At 41.3% G+C, this 21,400-nt stretch overlaps 3 protein-coding genes across 3 annotated transcripts; 2 read left to right on the top strand and 1 right to left on the bottom strand.

The window, feature by feature from the left end:
- The first annotated feature begins 1,382 nt into the window (after positions 1-1,382).
- Positions 1,383-2,339, top strand: LOC128846074 (olfactory receptor 14A16-like). Its single transcript, XM_054045148.1, has one exon. The coding sequence runs from the start codon at positions 1,383-1,385 to the stop codon at positions 2,337-2,339; it is 957 nt and encodes a 318-aa protein (XP_053901123.1).
- A 7,838-nt stretch (positions 2,340-10,177) lies between these two features.
- On the top strand, positions 10,178-11,152 carry LOC128846896 (olfactory receptor 14A16-like). Its single transcript, XM_054046164.1, has one exon. The coding sequence runs from the start codon at positions 10,196-10,198 to the stop codon at positions 11,150-11,152; it is 957 nt and encodes a 318-aa protein (XP_053902139.1). The 5' UTR covers positions 10,178-10,195.
- An 8,893-nt stretch (positions 11,153-20,045) lies between these two features.
- On the bottom strand, positions 20,046-21,008 carry LOC128846073 (olfactory receptor 14I1-like). The gene has a single exon (XM_054045147.1). It carries the CDS (start codon positions 21,000-21,002, stop codon positions 20,046-20,048), a length of 957 nt encoding a protein of 318 aa, XP_053901122.1. The 5' UTR covers positions 21,003-21,008.
- Between the last annotated feature and the right edge of the window lie 392 nt (positions 21,009-21,400).

Below are 21,400 nucleotides of genomic sequence, written 5' to 3'. Positions count from 1 at the left end.
GGCGTTCTCCCTCCCCCCGGAAGTCTTGCTGCTGCTCCCACAAAATCATTGCTTAACTTTAAGTAAATATAAATGTTTTAAAATGCTCTAAACCTACCACAACAGCATATGTGTGTATGTGTGTACATGTAATAGAAAAGTACTTTTAGGTAAAATCACTTTTGCTTATGTCAATTATTTATTAGACAAACGAGCTGTGCCCCACCCCCTGTTAATTTATTCCTGAAACCACCTAAAAAACCCAGTTAAGTGACTACTGCTTTGGGTTCTGAATACCCTGGGGAACAGATTTGGTCAGACAGTGGCCAGGAGTGGTGGAGAGGAAGGGGAAGATTGGTACAAATGGTTTGCTATGCTGTGCAAGAGAGGAGCATGCAGGCCAGGGTAGCAGCTTGGAATTTCCCCATATTGTGGTCTGGGAGTCAATTTATGGATATATTTTGTTCCTGGGACTCAAGACGCCAGGCTGGCGGCCTGGTCAAGGGATCATGTTAGAAGGAAAGGGAACATCTGGAAATGATTTTGGGAAATAGCTTGAATAATTCTATATAGGAACATGGTCATGGTGTCTGGAAGCCTTGGGGCTTTATCAGTCCTGGAGCATTCTTGCAGTTCTGTAAGCAGATAGTAGCAATACTAGTAAATAAAAAAAATAAATCGGTTAAAGACAAAAATAAAGGAACTAAAAAAGAATAGGGTAAAGAAAATGATACTAACTAAAAAAAAATAAAAAACCCAGTTTCCCTAATCAGACAACTGCCATGCTCAGATCATAGCAATGCAAAAGCAAGTGTGTAATAGTGAAAGAGTAAGAAAGAGGCTGGAGCAGGCGGTGTCTGAATTAAGCCAGCAGACAGTAAAGAGTATAGGAACTGTTCAAGTGTCTCTGAAGAATTCTCAGGATCAGTCCCAGGCAGATCTTGGGTTGTAAGAGATAAGTTGTGCTCTCAGAGCCACGTTGGGAAATCAGAAGGCAATAGTAGCTGTGATTCGAGCACATCTCACATGGTCTAAACAGATGCAGCCCCATTGACTTTAAGAGAGCTAATCTAATTTACACCAGTGTAGGGAGACCAGATGTCCAGAGTTTAGGGTCTTTTTCTTATATAGGCTCCTATTATCCCCCACCCCTGTCCCAATTTTTCACATTTGCTGTCTGGTCACCTTACACCTGTGTGATCACACACTGGAGAAGTGCTCCGATTGTCGGAGGTGAGGAGCCCTCATGACTTCTATCAATGGAAGTGAAGAGTGTTGTGCTCCTTTGACATTCATGAGATATTATTAAGATGAGAATCAGAGTCATTTGATCTGTTACTCTAATTCTGACCATTGTCCTTGCTCTTCCCTCTACAGCAGGACACAGTGTACTGAGAAGAAAAATGAGCAACCAAACTTCAATGACCGAGTTTCTTCTCTTGAGATTCTCTGGTGTTCGGGAGCTGCAGTTGTTACACTTTCTTGTGTTTCTAGTTCTTTATCTGGCAGCCTTGATGGGGAATCTTCTCATCATCACAGTCATAGCCCTTGACCATCATCTTCACACCCCCATGTACTTCTTCCTGCTCAACTTATCCTTCATAGACCTCTGCTACATCTCTGTCCCCATTCCTAAATCCATGGTCAATTCACTAACCAACTCCAGGTCAATTTCTTATTCTGGGTGCCTCACCCAAGTCTTTCTCTTTCCCTTGTTCGCTGTAGCTGAGCTCAGCTTCCTCACTGTCATGGCATACGATCGATATGTCGCCATCTGCCAACCTCTTCATTATGAGACTATAATGAACAGAAGAGCTTGTGTCCGAATAGCAGCCAGTGCATGGTTCAGTAGTATTCTCAGCTCTGCACTACACACTGGGACCACATTTGCATTAACCTTCTGTGGAGGGAACATGGTGGATCAGTTCTTCTGTGAAATCCCCCAGCTACTCAAGCTCACCTGCTCTGACACATACCGCAGAGAATCTGGGGCAATTGTATTTAGTGCTTGTTTATCTTTAAGCTGCTTTGCTTTTATAATTGTGTCGTATGTTCAGATCTTCACCACAGTGCTGAGAATCCCCTCTGAGCAGGGCCGGCGTAAAGCCTTTTCTACCTGCCTTCCTCACCTCTTTGTGGTTTCCTTGTTCCTCTGGACTCTTACTGTTGCCTATCTGAAGCCCACTTCTAGCTCAACATCAGGGTGGGATCTCGTGGTGGGTGTTCTCTATTCCGTGGTGCCTCCAATGATGAATCCCATCATCTACAGCATGAGGAACAAGGAGATCCAAGCTGCCCTGAGGAGACTGATAGCAGGGAGATTATTCACTATGAATATAAAGTCCATAGTTCTCCCTTGACTGTGATATTATTCTGTTGATGACACCTCAGCAAGAATATGGGCAATGGATGCATCTGTGAGTCATTAAAACGTAAGGACATGTGATATGCTCATGTGACCCTGGACTCCATGTTGAAACAGTAACTTTCTACAAAGAGAGGCTGTGAACTTTCTTTGAGATAATAAAATTTCTTGCATATGACAGAAGATATAAAAGACCCCTGATGCATCTTAATTTTGTCTTCATTTTCTGCTTCATTTCTATGCACCGTATTTTTACCAAGCAAGCTTGGAACAAGGACTGATGACCCTCTAATATGTTTTGGTGATTCCAGAGAGACATTTGCAATCTAATAAATTATTTAATCACTGCTATAATCCTGATCTTTGAATACTGAAAGACCACGTGAATGTATATGATCTATTAACTATTAATAATTCTCTTTTTCGTCTTTTATTAATAAACATTTAGATTTTAGTTACTAAAGGATTGATATAAGCGTGATTATTGGCTAAGGTCTAAGTTATATATTGACCTGGTTAAGTGGCTGATCCCTTGGGACTGGAAGGACCCTATATCTGATTAAATTAGTTTTCAGTAATGACTCATCCTATACACCAGTGTCTGGGTGATGAGCCATGGGCTGGGATGACTAAGAAGACTCCATTTTTGGCTTCTTCTTAACCAGTGAGGTGAGACAGAAGTTCACATTTATTACTGGATTGGTATAATATAATGGTAGAATAGCAACCAGTTTGCGGGAGTCTGCTCTATGTCTCAGCAGTTTGTCCTGAATTTGGCTTTGTCAGCTCTGACCCGCTGAGGAACGGTGACATCCCTAAAGACAGTCCTACCTGACTCTGTATAATGAGGACAAATATGGACCCCATTTAAGTTTTTGTTGTGTCAGGGGAGGAGTTGCTATGTAATATTTTCTCTTATGTTATGCTTTGTTCCTGATGTTGTAAATAAATTATTATACTCTGTTTAGAGAAAGCTGTCTGGGTCACTCATCTTAGTATTGGTCACAGCTCCAGGGGGAATAACAGCAGGTACTGAATCCAATAGACCCTGCTGGGAAATCACAGCTGGTGTACAAGTTACTATACCCCAGGATCCAGTTTAAGAGTTGGTGAATAACACATTTCCTCCTAAGAGAGGAGTCACAAGGCTGGGACCTAATGGGTGCACTCAAAGAAACCAGAGAAGGGGTCAAAGGTGCAGCTACCCTGTAACTATGACAAAGTGGGATTTCACTTTTCACTTCAAAGGGATCCAGATTTAGCCAATGGTCTTTCATCCATTCAACTATCCAAAGGTTACTAAATGTGCCCTGGACCACAGAATTTGGCTATCATTAATTATTTATTATTGATTATTTATTATTTTGATTATTTATTAATTTAATGTATTTGATTACCATGTTTTCACATACTTTTTTGCACAGCCATTCAGGGAAGCATCATATGATTAGATAGATAGATAGATAGATAGATAGATAGATAGATAGATAGATAGATAGATAATCCTTGCAAATTATTGTGTTTCTTTTTCTGTTCTTGACTGTAAAAGTCCAAATCATTATTTCCTTCAAACCATTTATTATTCAGCATTATTCACTAAAGAATTTCTGCAAATATTCTGTACTGAAACCAACAATATACCTGAAATACATTGATGGTATTTTCATCCTCTGGACAGTCAATATAGATTTCTTCATAGATTTCCACCACAACTTCAGCAACCACCACCTATCCATCAAACTTTCTCTAGAAAGTTACTCTCATACCAGCATCAACTTCCTGGACACCACCATCAGCAATGGGATCCTTCAGACAACTCTTCACATTTAACTTCACAGATCCACTAAGCACTCCAGCACACCAAGAAGTCAGTTGTCTACAGCCAGGTACCCAGATCCCACGGAATTTTTTCCTAGGAGAAAGTCTGTGACACATACTGTAACACACTTAATGCCATCTTCATGAAACATGGACATTCCATCAGAGAAGTAGATAGCAGCATGGAACAGGCCACCCAAGTACCCTGAGAGAACCTACTTCAATACTGGTCACTTTTTAAGAACAGGTTAGATGAACACCTATCAGGGATTATCTAAATAATATTTAGTCCTGCCTTAGTGCAGAGGTCTTCGATAGATGACCTGTTGAGGTCCTTTCCAGTCCTAAATGTCTATGATTTATGTAAGGATCAGATTCCCATCTCAATTAGACCCATTTCACTGCAGAGGAGCACCTTCACATGGGTGGTGGGTATAAAAAGCCAGAGCCCTTTGGATGCTGCCGCATTTGGAGCGCTGACCTGCCGCATTTGGAGCGCTACTGCCGAAAGGGCATCTGGGCCATAGACCTGCCTGAGCTCTGCCCGTAGACCCCGCTCCGGCTTGTCCTTTTCCACCATGGCCCACCTGCACTGCTCCTTTTCCCACCTCTGCTCTGCCTCTTGCCCCTAAGAACTTCCTCCCCCACTGGCCACTCAGGGTGAAGAGGCATGAACAGTGGGCAGGGGCTCACATTGGAGAGGGTGAAGAGATGTGAGCAGCAGGGTGGGGGGGCTTGGGGAGGGTCGAAAAGGCACAAGTGGTAGGTGGAAGTCCCTTGAGGGAGGAGGTGAAGAGGTGGGAGCAGTCAGGGGGCATTGGGGAAGGGGGTAAAGGGGTGCAAGTGGCAGGCAACGGGGCCTCAGGGTGGGGGCAAACAACCACTTTTGCTGTGAGAATAACCACTGCTTGCCAGTTCACACAAAGCCTCTAACATGTAAAATCTGAATTATATGAATGCTCTGGCCAGTCACTCATGAATTACCTTACAGGATGACACCAGAAAACTCCCAGTCCGAGACTTGTTCCCAGAAATGTGTGTCTTGTACTACCCAGAACCCGCCTGGACTATGCGGGTTCATAAAAAGTCCATTATTTCATGAATGTAAAATCATAAACACAAGCCATGTTATCTCAGTTGAGATTCCCAAACACTTCATTCCAAACACATGGGATTAGATACAACAATTAAACAAGTTTATTAATTACATAAAGATGGATTTTAAGTAATTACAAATAATGAGGCAAAAAGGTCAGAATTGGTTACAAAGAAAATAAAATGCAAACGAATACCCAATTTAGCAAGCTAAATAAATTCAAAACAAAGGTTTTTCTCAAAAAATGCTCTTTGCAGCCTATTAGTGGCTGGAAGTCTCCAAGCCAGGACTGCTCCCCCAGTTCAGTTTTTTTTCCAGGTGTTTTTGATGCCATGAGCAGAGAGAAAGGAAGGACAGAGAGGGGATCTGTGTTGTTTGCCATCTATGCTTAGACTATTCCCTCCAGTTTGAGGATTATCTCCAGCTGGGGTTCAGGCAACAGCCAGTCTGTTTACACAGGACCCCAGCTGTTTCCATTGTCAATATGTAAATTTCTCACTTATACCGATCTTTCTGGCAAAGTACTGCTGCTTACCTAGGTGACAGCCAACTGGATGATGTGACACATGGCTGAGATGTTGGTTAGCCCTTTGCTTTTGGGGAAATGATCTGAAACTGTTTATCTAAACTTGGAACATATCATACAGTAGAATCTGATAATTTTACATATAATGCTAACATACATATTGTAGTAGTACAATAATGTTCAGCAAGTTATGAGTTTTCAAATGATAACTCACAAGGCATACTTTGTAGAAAATTTATTTTTGTAAAAAGGTTGAAAATAAGAGTACAGTCTGTCACAGTCGGTATTCCTGAAACAAATTCTTTTTAGAGTTTGCAACATTCCCACAAACCAGAAATCCAACAGTTTGGCCACTTCAACTTACAAGTTTTGTTTGGCCCAATGCTATGCTATATTGCTCAGTAAATACTAACATTTATTCATCACTAGTCAGAGCAATCTCCTGGCCACTTAACAGTAACATCTCAAGAAGTGAGGCCTCACCAGAAAACAACAAGGTACAGTTTGTTTTCTCTGATATCTTAATTTTGACACCCGGACAACTGGAATCTGCTGAGGCACCCAGATCAAAGTAGTGGTGGCTCATTGATAGTGGAATAGTCTTATGAAGGTGCAGCCCAAGTTTGTTAACATTCAGGAAGTGAACTGTGGCCTACCTATTCTCTCAAAAAGGTGGATGGGGGGCTAACAGTGAGGTGGGTAAATTTGCAGATGATAGAAAACTACACAAGTTAGTTAAATCCAAAGCAGACTATGACAAGTGACAAAGGGCTCTCACAAAACAGGGTGACTGGGCAACATGATGGCAGATGAAATTCAATATTGATATATTTAAAGTAATGCATATTGGAAAACATAACCCCAACTGTACATATAAAATGATGGGATCTACAAATAGCTGTTGCCACTCCAGAAAGATCTTAGAGTCATTGTGAATAGTTCTCTGAAAACATCTTCTCTATGTGCAGCTGCAGTCAAAAAAGCTAAAGGAATGTTGGGAATCATTAAGAAAGGGACAGATAATAAGACAGAAAATATCATATTGCCTCTATATAAATCCATTGTATGCACAAATCTTGAATACTGGGTGCACATGAGGTCATCCCATCTCAAAAAAGATATCTTAGAATTGGAAAAGGTACAGAGAAGGGCAACAAAAATGACTAAGAGTACGGAACAGCTTCTATATGAGGAGAAATTAAAAAGACTGGGACTTTTCTGTTTGGCAAAGCTATGATTAAAAGGGGATGTAATAGAGGTCTGTAAAATCATGAAAGGTGTGGAGAAGAGAATAAAGAAATATTATTTACTCCTTCACATAACATAACATTGGTCAACCAATGAAATTAATAGGCAGCAGGTTTTAAACAAATAAAAGGAAGTACTTCTTCACACAACACAGAGTCAAACTGTGGAACTCATTGCCAGGGAATGTTGTGAAGGCCAAGATTGTAATGGAATTCATAAAAGAATTAGATAAATGCATGGAAGATAGGTCCATGAATGGCTGTTAACAAGACGATTTGGGATGCAACCCCATGTTCTAGGTGTCAGTAAACTTCTGTTTGCCAGAAGCAGGGAGTATATGACAGGGGATGGATCGCTCAATGATTCCCCTGCTCTGTTCATTCCCTCTGAAGCATCTGTCATTGGCCACTGTTGGAAGATTGGGTTCTGGTCTAGATTGACCATTGGCATCAACCAGAATGGCCATTCTTCTGTTCTTCTGTCCTACACGGGGGGTTGACTACAGGATCAAAACATCCCTTTTTTGCTTTCAAATATATGAATCTGTGAACTTTTCCCTGTGGGTCTCTGCTGCTGAGCTGTGCAGGGCTCCAGGGAGTAAAATGCAAATGGATAAATCACCTTCCCTCAGCATAGGTCCTTGAATGAGAGTGAGGGTCAAAGCCAGCTGTGCAGAGCTCATCTGCTGAGAGCAACGGGTTGGAATCAAATACAGTTTTAGAGTGAGGGATGAAAGGACTCTTAGAAAGTTGTGCCTCTGCTTGATAGTCAGACAGACAGATAGATAATGACTACAGAATCCTGGTGCTGGACTGTGTGAATCATATATTAGGAAAATATCCTCAAATCCACAGTAAGTTTTCTCATTCAATTTAATTTGCCTGAAGATTAACATCCGGGGTAGATTAAGAACAGTAATAAGAATTACAATCAGATGTCCTTTAAATTTTCCTACCAATTTACTCATCTGCGGTTGGTCAGAAAATAATTAAAAGAATAAAATAAAAATTCACCCTACAAACAATTAAAGCTTTTCATCAACAAACCAAAACCCATTTTCCTTCAGTGTTTGGCATCTGAAAACTTTCATCTTAAAAATGAAAATTTCAAGAAGAAAACCTAACAAGGTTGTTTTCTGAGATTTCAGTTTTCCAACAAAATGTCACAAACTTTTGAGGAAAGCTGATGCATTCTGAAGGGAAAATATGGGGTTTTGATAAAATCCTATATTTTCCATTAAGTATGAAAATTTCGAAGAAACCTTAAACTTTAAACAAGAGAAGGAAAAGTTAATGTTGTTTAATAATATATAATTAGAAACCCCTTTCATTCTCTGGCATCTCTGTTTATTTCTTTTTCAAAGGAAAGTACAGCAAGGTAACCGACATAGCTGATAGGTGTCATACACACTAGCCCCTTTAAACAGGGTTAGAGTTGTACAAGCAGCCAAGCCTGTCTACCTGGACACAACCCCTGGCCATAAAGGAGGTCAATAGAACCAGAACACCAACCTCCTGGTTCAGCAATGTTTCCAGCATACAACACTGCTGCCAGCTGACCACAGGTGCTGTAAATGGGTGCACTGACCATACACATGCTAAGATACAGCCCATCCCCCAAAGAGCTTACAGTCAAGTAGAGACGGCAGAGAAAGGGAGGGGAAACTGATGCACAGAGAGGGGAAGTGACTGGTACCATATCACAACAGGTCAGTGCCAGAGCCAAGAAAAAAAACATGTCCTCTGACTGCCACTGAATCACACAGCACAGACCTAAAGTCACAGTGGGAAACAATACAACATGCAAGTAACTGACCACTGCTACTAGTCCATCATTAAATAGATATTCAGAGATTCACAGAGTCAATGGCCAGAAGGAATTAGTGTGACCATCTAATCTGTCTTCCTGTATATTGTAGGCCAGCAAACTTCCCCCAAAATAATTCCTAGAGTAGATCTGTTAGAGAAAGACTCAATTTTGGTGTGAAAAGTCTCAGTGATGGAGAATTCACCACAATCCCTGTAAATTGTTCCATTGGTTAATCACTCTCACTGTTAAAAAATTATGTTTTATTTCTAGTCTGAATTTGTCTAGCTTCAAATACAGCTATTGGATCATATTAGACCTTTCTCTGGTAGATTTAAGAGCCCATTATTAAATATTTGTTCCCCCTCTAGGTAGTTATAGGCTGCCCTCGAGTCACCCCTTAATCTTCCCTTTCTTAGGTTAAATAGACTGAGCTCATTGAGGGTCTCCCTACAAATCATGTTTTCTAATCATTTAATCTTTCTTGTGGCTTTTCTCTGAACCGTCTACAATTTATCAATATCTTTCTTGAATTTTGGAAACCAGAACTGGACACCATATTCCAGCAATGGTCACACCAGTCCCAAATGGTAACCTCTCCACTCATATTCAAGATTCCCCTGTTTATGCACCCCAGATCTCATTAGCTATTGGTCACACTGGGAGTTCATGTTTAGCTGATTATCCATCATGACCCCCAAATTGTTTTCTGTCACTGCTTCCCAGGATAATGTCCCCCATCCTATAAATATGGTCTATATTCCTTGTTTGCAATATGAAGTGCGGGTGCAGCTGGGATTGGGTGCCATAAATCAGTGTGTACCCAGGTAGTAGACCGCTGTGTGGTGTTGGGGTAAAATCAATACGGAAGGTCTACCCCCACAGAATGCTGGGTGAGTCCTTGTCATATTTCCCGGGAAAGTGGGAAACAGGTTGTGTTGGTGTTGTACTATTTTATTGTAATGCTCAAGAGGTGAGCCTTAAATTTGTAGTAGTAGGGGATCCAACTTGGCTGGTATTTAGATTTTGGATGTAGTTTGTTCCATCCTTCATACTGCATTTATCAAGCCACCTCATGGGCCTATTCCTCAGATTGGGTAAAGTGATGAAGCTCTGTTGACTTTAAAGGAGCCGATCCAATTTACACAACTGTGATAACACTATTGAATGATTGTCAGAGGTGAGGAGCACTAAAATCACCAAGTCATTGTAAGTGATGAGTGCTGGGCACCTTTGACATTCATACAATCAGATATTAGGGGAAGGGGAATCAGGGCCATTCTCTCTGTCACTCTAATTCTGACCATAACCTTTCTCATTCCCTCCACAGGCATCACACAACATACCGAGGAAGAAAATGTCCAATCAAACCACTGTGACCGAGTTCCTTCTCCTGGGATTCTCTGATGTTCGGGAGCTGCAGATTTTACACTTTGTAGTGTTCCTGATGATTTACCTGGTGGCCCTGATGGGGAATCTTCTCATCATCACAGCCATAGCCCTCGACCACCATCTTCACACCCCCATGTACTTCTTCCTTGTGAACCTATCCATCCTAGACCTCGGCTCCATCTCTGTCACCATCCCCAAATCCATGGCCAATTCCCTCATGAACACCAGGTCGATTTCTTATTCTGGATGCTTCACACAAGTCTTTCTCTTTATCATCTTTATTTCAGCGGATTATGCATTATTGACTGTCATGGCATACGACCGACACATCGCCATCTGCCGACCACTGCACTATGAGACAGTGATGAACAGGAGAGCATGTGTTCAAATGGCAGCAGGTGTGTGGATCAGTGGTATTCTTTACTCTGCCCTGCACACTGGGAGCACATTAGTGATATCTTTCTGTGGAGGCAATGTGATGGATCAGTTCTTCTGTGAAATCCCCCAGCTCCTCAAGCTCGCCTGCTTTGACTCAGACTTCAATGAAACTGTGGCTATTGTCTTCAGTGCATGCTTAGCCTTAAGCTGCTTTGTTTTCATAATTGTGTCATATGTTCAGATCTTCAAAGCAGTGCTGAAAATCCCCTCTGAGCAGGGCCGGCGTAAAGCCTTCTCCACCTGCCTTCCTCACCTTACTGTGGTCTCCTTGTTTATTTGCACTGGGACTGTTGCCTACCTGAAACCGGCCTCCAGCTCAGCGTCAGGTTTGGATCTCATGGTGGGTGTTCTCTATTCCGTGGTGCCTCCAATGATGAATCCGATCATCTACAGCATGAGAAACAGGGAGGTGAAAGGTTCATTGAGTAAACTGATAGGTTGGAGGTTATTCAGCAAGAATAAAATGTTCATATTTCTCTACTGATAGCAATTTCATTCTGAGTTTCCTTATAAATATAATCAGCTGACGACATTATTGCCTCCATGTGAACATGCAACATCTTTATGCAGAATTGGGTATTTGCACCTGTAAATATCCAGACAAACATAACTCAAGAATAATAAGACTTACTATAGGTTTACACCAATGTAAATGAGATCCAGAATCTATCTATCTATCTATCTATCTATCTATCTATCTATCTATCTATCTATCTAAGAACCTTGCACATAAAATGAGTAGCCATAGCAATGTCGCTAGTGGGGTCTCTGGCTCTTCTATTTTTCAGGAGAAAAACTCTCATTGAGATATCAACTCATTTGTTCTTTGTGTATTTTTTTGTTTCTTTGTTTGTCAGTTTTTTTAATTTATATGTTTGTAGTTGTTTGATGCTTTTATTTGTTTCTTTGTTCCAGGTCTGTTTGGAGGTGGGAAGGACTGGAGAGATGGGGAGGGTTTGGTTAGTGTGACATTACTCAGGGCACCATCTGGACTGCTAAAGAGCTGTGTCTCCTCTGTTCTCCAACCTGGGGTGCCTCTTACACTGCTCTTCTGTGAAAACAGCAACTCCTGGTCAGTAAATACACAGTCTCCAGCATGTCACTTGCTCCCAGGTATAGAGTATCGAAGGCTACTAGCTAGCCACTCATGAATTACACTGCAGCAGAACACCAGCAGACTCTCAGTCCCAGGCCTTCCCCCAGAAATGTGTGTCTTATACTACCCAACACACTACTGGATGATACAGGTTCATCTATAGTTCATCATTTCATCAAAGGAAAATGATATACATCAGCCTTGTTGTTCCAAATGGTTTTTCCCATACACTTTAACCCAAACCTATCAGTTGGATAAAACCAGAGAACAAGTTTATTAACTACAGTAAGAAAGGAAAGTTTTTAAGTGGCTACACGTAATGAAACATAAAAGTCAGAATTGGTTACAAAGGAAGGGAAAGACAAAATGTAAACTAATGGCTAACTTAACGAGCTAGCAGAATTCAAAGCAAAGGCATTTCTCTTACCACATGCTGCAGTAAATTTCACAGCCTGGGTCCCTTTTCAGTCCATAACTTTCACCCCTTCTTTCAGTGTCCTTCAGATATTCATTAATGTCATGAGCAGAGAGATGGGAGGAGGTTGGGGGCAAGTGTTTTACTCCCCATCTTTATAATTCAAATTCTTGTGCTAGAAACATCCTTGCTGAGTCATGGTGGACATGAGGCTTGAATGGTCCCTGTAATGAAATGTAAATTTCTTGTTCACACCTTCCCCCTGCCAAAAAATGGATGTCTAAGTACGTAATGGTCCATTAACACCAGCCTGGCTAGTCTTGCTGTCTTTCAAAAATTGGTATGTGGGTGTGCTCCCAAATTGTAATATATTTCCAGCAACATCATACAATGAAATGTTATAAGTTTACATTGTGTAGCTACTCATATTTTAACAAGATAAAAATATTTAGCAGATCATGGTAGAAGGTCATAAAGAGTGGGGTCCTGCAGGGATCAGTTCTGGGTCCAATTCTGTTCAATATCTTCATCAACAATTTAGATTATGGCCTAGCGAGTGAACTTATAAAGTTTGCAGATGATAACAAGCTGGGAGGAGTTGCAAGTGCTTTGGAGGATAGGATTAAAATTCAAAATGATCTAGACAAACTGGAGAAATGGTCTGAAGTAAATAGGATGAAATTCAATAAGGACAAATGCAAAGTGCTCCATTTAGGAAGGAACAATCAGTGGCACACATACAAAATGGGAAATGACTGCCTAGGAAGGAGTACTGTGGAAAGGGATTTGGGGGTTATAGTGGACCACAAGCTAAATATGGGTCAACAGTGTAATGCTGTTGCAAAAAAAGTGAACATCATTCTGAGATATATTAGCAGGATTGTTGTAACCAAGACCCGAGAAGTAATTCTTCCACTCTATTTCACATTGATTAAGCCTCAACTAGAGTATTGTGTCCAGTTGTGGGTGCCACATTTCAGGAAGGATGTGGACAAATTGGAGAGAGTCCAGACAAGAGCGCAAAAACGATTAAAGGTCTAGAAAACATGACCTATGAGGGAAGATGAGGGGAAAATGGGTTTGTTTAGTCTGGAAAAGAGAAGACTGAGAGGGGACATGATAACAGTTTTCAAGTATGTAAAAGATTGTTACAAGGAGGAGGAAGAAAAATTGTTTTTCTTAACCTCTGAGGATAGGACAAGAAGCAATGGGCTTAAATTGCAGCAAGGGAGGTTTAGGTTGGACATTAGGAACAACTTCCTAACTCTCAGGGTGGAATAAATTGCTTAGGGAAGTTGGGGCATCTCCATCATTGGAGATTTTTAAGAGCAGATTAGACAAACACCTGTCAGGGATGGTCTAGATAATACTTAGTCCTGCAATGAGTGCAGAGGACCGGACTAGATGACCTCTCAGGGTCCCTTCCAGTTCTATGATTCTATGAGCTTTTAAATGATACCTCACAAGGCATACTTTGTACAAAGTATAGCATACCCTTATAAAAGGGTGAAAAGGCTGTGTGACAAAGTGGGGTTTTCCCCTTGTTATGTTGCATGTGAGTCTTACTGTTCTGTACTAATACTGTGTGTACCTCAGTTTCCCTGTGTACTGCACCAATGCCTAGGTGTTTGGAATTGGATGTGTGACTTTTGCTGAGGCCCTCGGGGCAGATGAGGCTGCCCAACTGCCTGCACCTAACGTATGGCCAATGCCCTTCATAACCTGAGAACCAGGAGAGAGCATGCTTTCAGAAGTCTTAAAGAGCAACACTCTGATGCGGAAACTACAGAACCCAAACTACCAAAAAAGAAAATCAACCTTCTGCTGGTGGCATCTGACTCAGATGATGAAAATGAATATAGATTCATAGATTCATAGATTCTAGGACTGGAAGGGACCTCAAGAGGTCATCGAGTCCAGTCACCTGTCCTCATGGCAGGACCAAATACTGTCTAGACCATCCCTGATAGACATTTATCTAACCTACTTTTAAATATCTCCAGAGATGGAGATTCCACAACCTCCCTAGGCAATTTATTCCAGTGTTTAACCACCCTGACAGTTAGGAACTTTTTCCTAATGTCCAACCTAGACCTCCCTTGCTGCAGTTTAAACCCATTGCTTCTGGTTCTATCCTTAGAGGCTAAGGTGAACAAGTTTTCTCCCTCCTCCTTATGACACCCTTTTAAATACCTGAAAACTGCTAGCATGTCCCCTCTCAGTCTTCTCTTTTCCAAACTAAACAAACCCAATTCTTTCACCCTTCCTTCATAGGTCATGTTCTCAAGACCTTTAATCATTCTTGCTGCTCTTCTCTGGACCCTTTCCAATTTCTCCACATCTTTTTTAAAATGCGGTGCCCAGAACTGGACACAATACTCCAGCTGAGGCCTAACCAGAGCAGAGTAGAGCGGAAGAATGACTTCTCGTGTCTTGCTCACAACACACCTGTTAATACATCCCAGAATCATGTTTGCTTTTTTTGCAACAGCATCACACTGTTGACTCATATTTAGCTTGTGGTCCACTATAACCCCTAGATCCCTTTCTGCCGTACTAACGGCAGAAATGTGTGTAATATGTGTCAGTCTGCACTGTTTTGGATCATTATTGGGCAGTACCCATCATCAGCACGGAAGCATGTCCTTTGGAATGGTGGCTGAAGCATGACGGGGCATATGAATGTTTAGAATATCTGGCATGTAGATGCCTTGCTATGTCGGCTACGAAAGTGCCATGCAAACACCTGTTCTCACTTTCAGATGACATTGTAAAGAAGAAGAGGGCAGCATTATCTCCAGCAAATGTGAACAAACTTGTTTGTCTTAGCGATTGACTGAATGAGAAGTAGGACTGAGTGGATTTGTAGGCTCAACATTTTTGTACTGTTTTGTTCTTGAATGCGGTTATGTAACAAAAAAATTGAAATTTGTAAGTTGCACTTTCATGATAAAGAGATTGCACTACAGTACTTGTATGAGGTGGACTGAAAACATACTTCTTTTGATTGTCATTTTTACAGTGCAAATATTTGTAAAAAAAAATAATAATATAAAGTGAGCCCTGTGCACTTTGTATTGTGTGTTGTAAGTGAAATCAATATATTTGAAAATGTAGAAAAATATCCAAAAATATTTAATACATTTCAGTTGGTATTCTATTGTTTAACAGTGCGATTAAAACTGTGATTAATCATGATTAATTTTTAATTGTGATTATTTTTTTTTAGTTAATCACATGAGTTAACTGTGATTAATGAACAGCCCTAATGGTTACACATAGTGGGATCACACATGTAGGAGACTACTTAAAATGAAATCCGCAATTCATATGAAATGGGCAATTAACACAACTCTGTAGAGCTGTCAGCAGGGTCCATAGGGTCCAAAGGAGCTACAGCCAATTTACACCTGCTCTGCAACCAATGTGAATTAAATATGTTTTAAATGCCATGTAGCATTGCCTCTGCAGCCCATTGAGCCTTTTAAATTAGTGCTCTCTGCAGTAAGAGAAAAAATAATGTAATGGCTGAGCATGAAAGAAAGAAAGAAAGAAAGAAAGAAAGAAAGATAAAATTGGTTAAAGGAATCAATTACATATAGCAATGACAACGTTCTTGGTTCAGGCTTGTAGCAGTGATGGAATAAACTGCTGGTTTGTTAAGTCTCTGGTTTCTTCCAAATCATTGGAAGGTCCTCAGTCCCTTGGTTAGAATGCTCCCATTAGTATAAGTTCGTAGTCCAGAGGATAGAGCAGGAAAAAGGCAAAATGGAGATGTTTCCAGCATCTTTTACAGCTTCTCTCAAGTGAAGGGAAACCCATTGTTCTCACTGTGGAAAATTACAGGTGACAAGATGGTGTTTGGACTCACATGGGCAAGTCACATGTCCACACATGATTTCACTTAGTCATAGCAGGAAAGTCCATTAAGTGCAGGTAGGCATCTTCCATTGTGAGTTAAGTGTTCTTTAATGGGCCATTTACTTGAAAAGTTCATTCACAATGAGCTCGCTAAATACCTTACGGGTGCTACCCAGAAGCAAACATTTGAAATACAGGTATAGAGCTAAAGCTCATAACTTCAGATACAAAAATGAGACATGCATACCAATAGCATAACCATATTCAGCAAATCATAACATTTCTACTTGCACCTTACTTGACACACTTTGAGTCTCCCACCTCTTGGGTAAATGCTTTAACTACAGAACTAAGGATTATGAGGGAGGCTGCCTCCCACCATCAGGGAAACAGAGCTGTGGTTGTCCCCATTGGGCATTAGCAGGGAGTGAGTAGAAAACAGTTCAACAGCATGGGCCCAATGTATCTTGGATACAAATCTGCTGATTTCATTGGAGAGGTACCAGGAATGGGCTTGGTCCTGTGGCGGGACCTGTAACTGATTGCAGCATTCTTAGAAATTAGAGCAGAAACAAGGGGCTGCAGAATGTGGCATGAATGATACAGTGGACTCTTGCTCCAGGCTGTGAGCTGTGACTGGGATATTCAGAGTGGCTTCATGGAATTAGGTGCCCAACTCACATTCACTGGTCAATGGGAATTAAACATCTTACACCACTTTGAATACACCAGCCTTACTGCACAGAGATTTCTGTCTTGTCCCCTTGTATTCTACTTTTCTTTGCATCGCCCTAACCCTGAGTGGCCAGATGATTCCCCCCAGGGTCTGAAGTCTGACATTTTTCAGTAGTACATTTTGAAGCCCGGGAGGCAGCTGAGCAGTTTTCCACCACTCTGCATTCCCTGGAAAAGTGCTTCTACCCTGCCCTGGAGGGATCCTGTCTAGACATGACAGAGGATTCCCTTCTCCATACTTGGACATCTCTATAGTAACAGAACACAGGTGTGCAAATATAATTCCAGTGATGTTGATATTTGTGTGGCAGGGCACATCTTCTAGGGACTGGACAAGGAACCCCAGTCCATTTCTGAAGGCCACCATGAAGCCATCAAAAAGTACTAACTTCTCTCTATTTATAAAGGGGTAAGTAAGTTTGCAAGACTACGTCCATGTCTGTAGACCTCTCCTAAGCTAGGGAAAATACATAGGTCATACAGCACATGATTAAAGTCAAAAGAATTGGGATGTAGCACAAGAAGAGAATCCTACTGTCAATGAGCCATCAGTTGTTTGATCACCTGCCTCAGCAGATTCCGATTACACTGGTGTAAATTATTACATGAGAGCAGAGACTCTGTAACATGATGTTATAATAAGGCCTAGATTCGGGAGGTGTTACTCTTGTGTAGCCAGGAGTTAGCCCTGGTAGGCAACGAATGGACATTGGTATTTACTGAAATATATATTATAACACAGCAGAATACAAAAGCTGCATCTTGATTTATGTCTCCTAGATGCTTGAGTGAGCTTCTACCCACTTTCATTTGAAGAAGAACTGAATGAATACAGCAACCCATATATGTGTGCATAGTAATTTTACTTTTAAAATACTTTTGATTGAGGTGAGGTCGTGACCTCTTTGTGGTTACATTCCATGCATATTCCACCAATGCAAACATGAACGTTCAAGGAAGCTGAGAATGTGAAGGAACTGGGATGGGATTCATCAAAAGACCCAAGGAAGTTGGGTTTTGAACACCCAATGGAAATCTACAGGAATTTCATGTCTAGTTAACCTAGGCCCAGTTGACAGTCTCATTCATATGTCCAAATCCAGAAAAGCACTCATGCATAAATTTATCTTTAAGCTTGCAATGGGACTTCCCACACGTTTAAAGTCAACAACTTGCTTTTTCTAGATCAGTGCCTTTAGTTCCGAATATTCAAAGGAGATGAGTTTTAACTTCATAATCATTGTGTGTTCGGACAAGAAGGCTAATGGCATTTTGGGCTGTATAAGTAGGGTCATTGCCAGCTGATTGAGAGACGTGATCAATCCCCTCTATTCGACATTAGTGAGGCCTCATCTGGAGTACTGTGTCCAGTTGTGGGCCCCACACTACAAGAAGGATGTGGAAAAATTGGAACGAGTCCAGCAGAGGGCAACAAAAATGATTAGGGGTCTGGAGCACATGACTGATGAGGAGAGGCTGAGGGAACTCGGATTGTTTAGTCTGCAGAAAAGAAGAATGAGGGGGGATTTGATATCTGCTTTCAACTACCTGAAAGGGGGTTCCAAAGAGGATGGATCTAGACTGTTCTCAGAGGTACCAGATGACAGAACAAGGATTAATGGTCTCAAGTTGCAGTGGGGAAGGTTTAGGTTGGATATTAGGAAAAACTTTTTCACTAGGAGAGTGGTGAAGCACTGGAATGGGTTACTTAGGGAGGTGGTGGAATCTCCTTCCTTAGAGGTTTTTAAGGTCAGGCTTGACCAAGCCCTGGCCGGGATTATTTATTTGGGGATTGGTCTTGCTTTGAGCAGGGAGTTGGACTAGATGACCCCCTGAGGTCCCTTCCAACCCTGAAATTCTATGATTCTATGATTTACACCAACTGACAATCTGCCTTTCCATTTTCAAGAATCTGGATTATAATTTGTCAATGTATCTGGTCAGCAAAGAGAATCAGAGCATATTAAAATGTAATCAGATGAAACAGCTAAAAGTTCAAACACTTAATAGTAATCAAGATCTTATTATAAATAAGAACTGGTGTACGAAATGGTGACAGAAATTCTGTGGTGAATAATGGTGACAAATTAATACTTTTAAGAAAATCATGATCTGGGCACTTGGTAGTCAGGAAAGAAGCTATCTATCTATCTATCTATCTATCTATCTATCTATCTATCTATCACACTCTCCTTTAATCTCACTTATATTATATGCGCAAATATGGTAGTAATAATAACAGTAAAAATAAGTAGCCAGCTTCTGTGATCCATGGCATATTTTGTCACTTTTGGATCCTTCTGGGCTAAACCACCCTTGGCCAAATCCAGATCCCTTTAAAGTAAATGGCTAAATCCTAGTTGTTATGGTTACAGGGCTAGTTGCATCTCTGACCCCCTCAGATTTGTGCTTCATGCCTACACATTTCATAGGATAGGAACTCATGATTCTTCCACTTTTATACCCAGACCCAGGCTACAGCATCCAGTGCACCAACCATGTTCTGATTGGGTTTGGGTCCTGCAGTTCTTCCCACAGAGCTGTGACCAATTGTAATTTGAGTGACCAGCTGGTCTTTTCCAAAGTATAATTTACTTAGCACAACAGGAACAAAGAAAATTGTGCTCAGACACATCACTACTAACAGACTAAAACCCCATCATTTGAACATAAACTCAGCCATCCCTATACCTACAGAAATTCTTTCCCATCTCTTGATCAGCATGGGAATTAAAAGTTGAGCTGTCTTGAACTCCCCTCCACCCTATGAAAGGCATGACACACTGACACCCTCAATACAAGGAGAGAACAACAAAGAAAGAGGGGAAAAGACACATGCTTTTAAGCAAACATACCCCCACCCTCTTCAATTCACAGAAAACAGACCAACCAGCAAAACAAATCAAGGAACAGAGGCAATCAAGCAAATAAAACATCTCTTATCCCAAACACAAATTTTACCCCTCCCCCCAAAAAAGAGATGAGCCAGAGAGTAGATGAAGTTGACTAATGACTTTGCTGTAGCTACTGATTTAATGTGTATGGTGCTTTGATGATGTAGTGATGGTAGCCATATAAATACTTAAGATGGATTAATAGATAGGTTCGGATCTTATTTATACTGTTTAATTCTACAGTAACTCCACTGACTTCAGTGGAATTAGTCTGGACTTTAACCACTACATAAACACATTGCAGGTGATTTCCCCATGGAAAGAATATTTCCATCACTTGAATGTAGCTATAATGAAACACAGAATAAAATGACAGTCACAGGAGAAAGACAAACATATTATTCTTGGTGAATAACTTCCACACAGTCAGCCTCCTCAGGGCAGCTTTGATCTCCTTGTTCCTCATGCTGTAGATGACTGGATTCATCATTGGAGGCACCACAGAATACAGAACAGCCACCACGAGATCCAGCCCTGATGCTGAGCTGGAGGTAGGTTTCAGGTGGGCAAAGGTTCCAGTGCAAAAGAACAAGGAGACCACAGTGAGGTGAGGGAGACAGGTGGAGAAGGTTTTATGCTTGCCCTGCTCAGAGGGGATTCTCAGCACTGTCATGAAAATGTGAACATATGACACAATGATTAAAGCAAAGCAGATTAATAGCAAACATGCACTAAAGCCAAGAATGCCAACTTCACTGAGGTATGAGTCAGAGCAGAAGAGCTTGAGTAGTTGGGGGATTTCACAGAAGAACTGGTTGATGACATTGGACTGGCAGAAGGGTAACCTGAAGGTGTTTCCAGTGTGCAGGGCAGAGTACAGAATGCCACTTGTCCAGGCACTGGCTGCCATTTGAACGCAAGCACCCCTGTTCATCACTGTCTCATAGTGCAGTGGTTGGCAGATGGCGACGTATCTGTCATACGCCATGACAGTGAGTAAAGCAATATTGGATGCAGCAAAGAAGACAAAGAGAAAGACTTGGGTGATGCATCCAGCATAGGAAATTGACCTAGTGTTCAATAAGGAGTTGGCTATGGATTTGGGGACAATGACGGAGATGGATCCGAGGTCTAAGATGGATAGATTAATCAGGAAAAAATACATGGGGGTGTGAAGATGTTGGTCGAGCGCTACAGCTGTGATGATGAGAAGATTCCCAATTAAGGCTGCCAGGTAAATTACCAGAAACACCACAACATGTAAAATCTGCAGTTCTCGGACCTCAGAGAATCCCAGGAGAAGGAACTCAGTCACTGTAGTTTGGTTGGACATTTTCTTCCTCAGTTCATTGTGTCCTGCCTGTGCAAGGAAGAATAAAGACTATGGTCATCATTTTACTCTGTGTTTCATTACAGCTATATTCAACTGATGAAAATATTCTTCAATAATATCTCATGATGTGACTGTCACAGGAGTACTGCACCCATCAGTTCCATGACCAGGTGTGGTGAATGCTCCTTTCTCCTGACAATCAGACCATGAGTCAAGTGCATTATCGCACCAGTGTAAATTGGCATTGCTCCCAGTGTTGCTGGGTCATTTTTCACCATCAGAGGATCTGGCCCAAGAGTTGGCTCGATTAAATGTAGTATAAAGGCTGGAACAAATTACAACCTAAACCCAACACTGCTAACAATGGTCCCTCTATTCTGAGAAATAGCCAGCTGACA

This window comes from Malaclemys terrapin, chromosome 12 (assembly GCF_027887155.1).
Source record: "Malaclemys terrapin pileata isolate rMalTer1 chromosome 12, rMalTer1.hap1, whole genome shotgun sequence".
Taxonomy (NCBI): Eukaryota; Metazoa; Chordata; order Testudines; family Emydidae; genus Malaclemys; species Malaclemys terrapin.
The sequence above is the reverse complement of the archived record's forward strand: the minus strand, read 5'-3'. Positions and strand labels throughout refer to the sequence as shown.